The 6,882-nt window shown below is 37.2% G+C and overlaps 1 protein-coding gene across 1 annotated transcript in view; it reads left to right on the top strand.

Moving 5' to 3' along the window:
• The window catches only part of DOCK3 (dedicator of cytokinesis 3), a 494,638-nt gene that overhangs the window by 268,690 nt on the left and 219,066 nt on the right, over nucleotides 1-6,882 (top strand). The window contains exons 9-10 of the mRNA XM_011992509.1: nucleotides 1,832-1,892; nucleotides 3,145-3,292. Coding sequence (XP_011847899.1) covers nucleotides 1,832-1,892; nucleotides 3,145-3,292 — 209 coding nt within the window. The remainder of the gene's footprint in view (nucleotides 1-1,831; nucleotides 1,893-3,144; nucleotides 3,293-6,882) is intronic.

The following is a 6,882-nucleotide window of genomic DNA, read 5'->3' on the forward strand; positions in this document are numbered from 1 at the left end:
TGAGTTAGGGAGGATTCCCTCTTTTTCTATTGATTGGAATAGTTTCAGAAGGAATGGTACCAGCTCCTCCTTGTACCTCTGGTAGAATTTGGCTGTGAATCCGTCTGGTCTTGGACTTTTTTTAATTGGTAGGCTATTAATTATTGCCTCAATTTCAGAACCTGTTACTGATCTATTCAGAGATTCAACTTCTTCCTGGTGTAGTCTTGGCAGGGTATATGTGTCCAGGAATTTATCCATTTCTTCTAGATTTTCTAGTTTATTTGCATAGAGGTGTTTATAGTATTCTCTGATGGTAGTTTGTGGGATCGGTGGTGATACCCCCTTTATCATTTTTTATTGCATCTGATTGTTCTCTCTTTTCTTCTTTATTAGTCTTGCTAGTGGTCTATCAATTTCATTGATCTTTTCAGAAAACCAGCTCCTGGATTCATTGATTTTTTTGAAGGGTTTTTTTGTGTCTCTATCTCCCTCAGTTCTGCTCTGATCTCAGTTATTTCTTGCCTTCTGCTAGCTTTTGTATGCGTTTGCTCTTGTTTCTCTAGTTCTTTTAATTGTGATGGTAGGGTGTCAATTTTAGATCTTTCCTGCTTTCTCTTGTGGGCATTTAGTGCTATAAATTTCCCTCTATACACTGCTTTAAATGTGTCCCAGAGATTCTGGTATGTTTTGTCTTTGTCCTCGTTGGTTTCAAAGAACATCTTTATTTCTGCCTTCATTTTGTTATGTATGCAGTAGTCATTCAGGAGCAGGTTGTTTAGTTTCCATGTAGTTGAGTGGTTTTGAGTGAGTTTCTTAGTCCTGAATTCTAGTTTGATTGCACTGTGCTATGAGAGACAGTTTGTTATAATTACTGTTCTTGTACATTTGCTGAGGAGTGCTTTACTTCCAACTGTGTGGTCAATTTTGGTATAAGTGTGATGTGGTGCTGAGAAGAATGTATTTTCTGTTGATTTGGGGTCGAGAGTTTTGTAGATGTCTATTTGGTCCCCTTGGTGCAGAGCTGAGTTCAATTCCTGGATATTCTTGTTAACTTTCTGTCTCGTTGACCTGTTTAATGTTGACAGTGGGGTGTTAAAATCTCCCATTATTATTGTGTGGGAGTCTAAGTATCTTTGTACAACACCTTGTTTTTTAATGAAAAGGAAGAAAGAAAGAGAAAGGAATGATTTTCATAACTCTATGGTTTGGAAATTAGTTTTGATTCTGGATTGTATCTGTTTACTTAAAGGAAACCCTTAATATTTTTCACTAAGATTATTTTCAACTATAATTTAGTACAAATGATAAATATCAGAATTTAGAAATGGAAATCAAATTATTGAGGTTTTACTGATAAAGTAATCTCTTTTAAGTGGGACATACTTTGTGTGTAATAATCATCTGTGGACAGAGGAATCAATGTAAAATTAGTGGAGAACAAACTTACAGAATTTTAGTTATTGAAGAGCTTTTTGGTGGTTTCCCATTTTTTTCTGTGCTGAACATTTATTCCTTCTGTTACGGAATGTTTTTATATGATGTTAGAGTAAACATGGAATATACAATATCATGAAGATTTCTAATGTGAGAACTTTTATAGACTTTTTATTTGTTAAGTGGTTTAAATGAGAGCTAGAAAAATGTTGTCAATAAAGTAAACTTCCAAAGGCCTGTAAGATATCCAGACTTTTACTCCAGGCCTCTTATAAACTATTAAAGTGCTATGTGCTATAATTTCCCTTCCCCTACCTATAACATACAGTAAAAGCAAATGACTAGAGATTCAAAATGAATTTTTAATTGTTTTCTGTGTGTTCCTTGCCTGAGTTTACTTATTTTTTTCTCTTAGGATCTGAGCAGCAAAGATATGAAGAGAGATTTGTATATCGTTGCCCATGTGATCCGAATAGGTACTGTTCACCTTACCCATTCACATGACTAAGACTGGCCCAACTTGGAACAAGTATGTCTTGTGCATGAGCTTTGTTTTCTCCCTAGATCTTACTTGTAATTTCAGATCTCAGGATTAGAGTCCAGCTTGTATTGAAGCTATGCCTAAGCTCAACTGCTGTGGTAGCTTGGTTTGATATAAATGGATTTGGGGGAGTGGGTTTTGTTTGTGGTTTTTAATCACTTAAAACCTTCTGCTCCCTATCTGTTTTTAGACCCAAAGTTTTTATTTAAAATGGTCTGCTTATAGACATTATTTCTAACACAGTGCCCTGCCTCTGTACCTACCCTTTCCCTCAGAGATTTTATAGCAGTTTTCCAGAGGTACCAACTTCACAGCAAATGCCATTCAGCACCTATTGGTTGTGTTTTAAATTATGTATCTGTGGTTCTCTCCACAAAATTAGAGTTATTGTCATCACTCCCAACGATGGATGGTATTTCACTTCTATGCCACCCAAGATGAAAAAGTGATTTTTACTACTGTTCTGTGGTTGGTTTGCTCAGACTTATTTCAAGTTTATGATATAACTTTTGGGCCTCTGGCGAACCAAGTCCTCCTTCATAGGTTTGAGTTCTGGCCTATCATGTACATTTTTATCAAAGAATATTTTTTAATCTCTTGCCAGCAAAACAGCTATTTTGCTGTACTTAAAGTGTTTGTTAAGGTTCCAGCATTTGCAACTCTTTTTGCTGCTGTAGGCACAGCTTTGGTAAGCTGGAAAAGTAAATATTCATCCACTTTTTAAGACTACTCTCAATCCCACAATTGTTCAGGATGATGTTGAACAGCGGAATTTGGTTGAAAGAACACAGTATCCTCCTTGTCTGTACATATGTAGCTTATACCTGGCAGCTAAAATACTAAACTTTGTACCTATAACGTACCTGAGAAGTGTAAATCTATTATTAGCACATTGGTTTTTCTAAGAAATTCATAAAATCACTTTTATTCTCATGTGATTAATAAATGAACTGTTGATATTGATTTAGAGTTAGATAAGAATGATTGATTGAATGTAGTACAGGGAAGAGCTTTGGCCAGAGGCCTCTTTGGTGTTCTTACACATAAATATCCTTCAGCCCTATAGTCTTCCAACTTAGAGGATTTCCTAGGTGCCTGTAGCTCAGGCATCCTTGCATGACAATTAGGCAATACTGGAGAGGAGCATGCTTTTCTCAATCTGACTGGTGTTTTCTGCTGTGCCCAAGGCCGGATGCTCCTGAACGACTCAAAGAAAGGTCCTCCTCACCTGCACTACAGGCGACCATATGGCTGTGCAGTCCTAAGCATCTTGGATGTCCTACAGTCACTCACAGAAGTAAAGGAAGAAAAGGATTTTGTTCTTAAGGTTTACACGTGAGTAATGGACATCAGGAATATTAATGATTTGTAGCATAAGACATCCCACCACTGTCCTTGAGAGCAGCAGTGCTGAAACCTTGAGGACACGGGCCACACAGTGGCTCACATCTGTATTCCCAACACTTTGGGAGGCTGAGGTGGGCGGATCACAAGGTTAGGAGATCAAGACCACTCTGGCTAACATGGTGAAACCTCGTCTCTACTAAAAATGCAAAAAATTAGCCGGGCATAGTGGCACGCGCCTGTAGTCCCAGCTACTCAGGAGGCTGAGGCAGGAGAATCGCTTGAACCCGGGAGGCAGAGGTTGCAGTGAGCTGAGATTGTACCACTGCACTCAAGCCTGGGTGACAGACTGAGACTCTGTTTCAGAGAAGAAGAAGAAAAAAAAAAAAGAAAGAAAAAAAAAAAAAAAACATCTTGTGGACATAGAATCACCAGGATGTAGGAAAGGGAGCTTTTTGAAAATGCGGAAGATTGATCTAAGATTTGGGGTGGGACCCAGGCAGCGTTGTTTTTAATAAGTTTCCCAGGTAATTCTGAAACAGCTTCGTTTGGGACCTTCTGTCCTAAAGCGACAATGTAGTACACATTTTCTTTTTTCTCCAGAATTAACCAATCTTATATATTTGCCGAAAAGCTAACAATATACTTCTCATGTGTCTTGGCTATGAGAGTCTTGTGTGTCTAATGCTTGCCCACCAGTTATTATAACTGAGCTGGCTAATGATCAAGATTGTTTAAAAGAATGATCATGAGTCAGGTTTCTCTATCTTTGAAAGATAGCCAATTTTTCTGAGCAACCAAGATATTATTCTTCACTTGTGCCACTGGAGATCGATAAGTCATATCCAACCAGGCATGGCATTATTTTTAGTGATCTTCAACCAAGGGATATTGTCTTAGATAAGCAGTCCATCTCCTTCTAACTTGTGAAACAATAGGAAAAACACAATAATGAAAAGTACAGAATTCAGTCATATACTTCTTCTTTGCTCATGTAGAGTTAGACACAAATTGTAGTGCTAAAAAATGATCACCGGTGAGTTTATTAAGTTTTTAAAGCAAATATATTTAAAACTGTGAGAATTTTTAAAAACTCATCTTTCAGTTTAAACCCAGTATTGTTTGTCCAAATTAAATCAAATACTGCCAATCACCATGTTAATGTATCTTCACCATAATATTGTATAGAGATTTTTCTGTAATATCTGTTGCTGTTTCTGACTTGGGCATGAAATAAGCTTAATTCACAATATCTGTTAAGCCACATTTGGTTAATTTCAAAATAAAATCCCAATCTCCTCATTACCTATTTTCCCTTCAGCTTTGTTCTATTCAGAGTTGTATACTTTATGGGATGAGGAATCTTCCTTTGGAATCATAACTTACAAAGAAAATTTTGGCTGGTTTTCTCCTCCTTCCATGCGTCAGTCACAGGCTTTCTCCATTTACCGAATCCTCACATTGATGGGTGGTGAAACCTGCTAGTTTATGTGCCTTCCTCCCTTTGAAAAGGACTAAACAGAAATCCAAAATCATCATTATCATCTTACTCCACTGTATTCCTTCCAAGGGCAACGGATTTATAGAGAGCACTCCAGAATTGTTATCTCTTTGCATGTATTATCCCTTCCTTGTTTCGGTGCAAATTTTCATTACAGATAGGAGCTTGCACAGCATTCCTCCTGAAATCATGCTGTCAGGCTCAATTGGCCTAATTGCTTCTAAAGCAACAGCTTTCTGCGAGAAACAGAATTCACGTATATATTTTTCTTAGCTCCTTCTTATGGGTGGGCTGTGTCTAGTATACTAGTTCTAAAAAACTGAAGAAAAATATGTTTATAGAGAAGATTTTTTTTCAAATTTTGTTTTGAAGGATTAATAGAGTAAAAATGTTCAGTAATTTTTCCACTTGAAAATATTAACAGATTTTCAAACGGACTATCAAATGCATGTTTGTGAAATTGATTTTGTGTGCAGTATAGAATTATTCTAGGATTAGTCATTTTAATCCACATCAGCACAGTGAATCTAGCCCCCAGGAGAAGCAATATTTTCCAGTAAGTTTCAGGCAACATTTTTGTTGGTTAGATTGAATTGGAAGCTTAAAGAGTTTACTAATTGCAGTTGATAGTGCTTTAGCCTTTGCTAGGACAGGACTTTACAAAGATGAAAACCTCTTATACAGTTTTAATGAATGAGTTAGCAAATATCTGATTAGTTGTTCACGTTCTCATCATTTCTTTCATTGTTCATAGTCAGCCTTATCCAGAGAAGATAGAAACTCCTGTCTGTGTCTGCCAAGGCCACTACTCTGCTATATAATGTTGTTTTCACGTGTGTATGGGAAGGTACTGCATCCTTTTAAGAAAATTGCAATAAGAAGCTGAGGCATGAAAACTAGGTCACTTCCTAATAAGTCAAAAGCCTTAAAACTCACAAATAAATAACCATATGTACATTTCAGTCTGATACAGATACCATAGTTTTCTTGACCAGAAGGACAAGAGGTCACAAGCAGGCACAGGGCATGCTCTACTTAGAACCCAAAAACCAGGAGCTAAAGCCCACATTGGAGGAGGTGGGTGTCCGTAAATAATGCATGTAACCAAATACAAGATGGCTTTGAATATGTGATGATCGCTGTCCAATTTTACAATGAAAAATGTCCAAATAAACGTATTTAGGCCAACCTTAATGAAACAGATAAATACATGTTTTGAACATTAAATTTTTAATTTGGGTTACAGTGTATTTTATATTTTAAAATATGTATTACAAATTATGTAATACACATAAAAATCACATATTATATAAAATTGAGATGTATTGCTTATTCTTGACTCTCAAATTTTATGAAAAAATTTATTTAAATTATTCATATGCAGCCATGTCATCAGGTCTTTGTCTTCACTTAAGCCACTTTCTGAATTATCTGACACAGTTTTCCGAGGCACATTATTTTTACTCCCATCAGATTGGCTTTGATGCATCATTCTTTGACACTTTCATGACGCTTTCACACTGGAAATTCATCTTGAGGCACAAGATGATACCGCCACTTACTATGCTACTTTTATGGTGATTTTTACAATCACATTTAACACTTCAATTTGGTGATCATACCCCAACCATAATTACTAATTCCGTGTAGCTTTGCTCTTTTTTTAAAAAAAAAAGTCAACCAATTCTGCCAGATAACCTTCATAAGCATCTAAAAACTCCCATTGATTGAGGTAATTTCAGGTTAGCATAACTTACCCAAATAGTGCTGTGATGTTCAAAATAAAGAGATTCAGGCCGGGCGTGGTGGCTCACGCCTATAATCCCAGCATTTTGGGAGGCTGAGGCAGGTGGATCACGAGATCAGGAGATCGAGACCATCCTGGCTAACACTGTGAAACCCCATCTCTACTAAAAACACAAAAAATTAGCCAGGTGCGGTGGCAGGCACCTGTAGTCCCAGCTACTCAGGAGGCTGAGGCAGAAGAATGGCATGAACCCAGGAGGCAGAACTTGCAGTGAACTGAGATGGCGCCACTGCACTCCAGCCTGGGCGATAGAGTGAGACTCCATCTCAAAAA

The sequence above is a fragment of the Mandrillus leucophaeus genome, unplaced genomic scaffold (assembly GCF_000951045.1).
Source record: "Mandrillus leucophaeus isolate KB7577 unplaced genomic scaffold, Mleu.le_1.0 Scaffold412, whole genome shotgun sequence".
NCBI classification, from domain to species: domain Eukaryota; kingdom Metazoa; phylum Chordata; class Mammalia; order Primates; family Cercopithecidae; genus Mandrillus; species Mandrillus leucophaeus.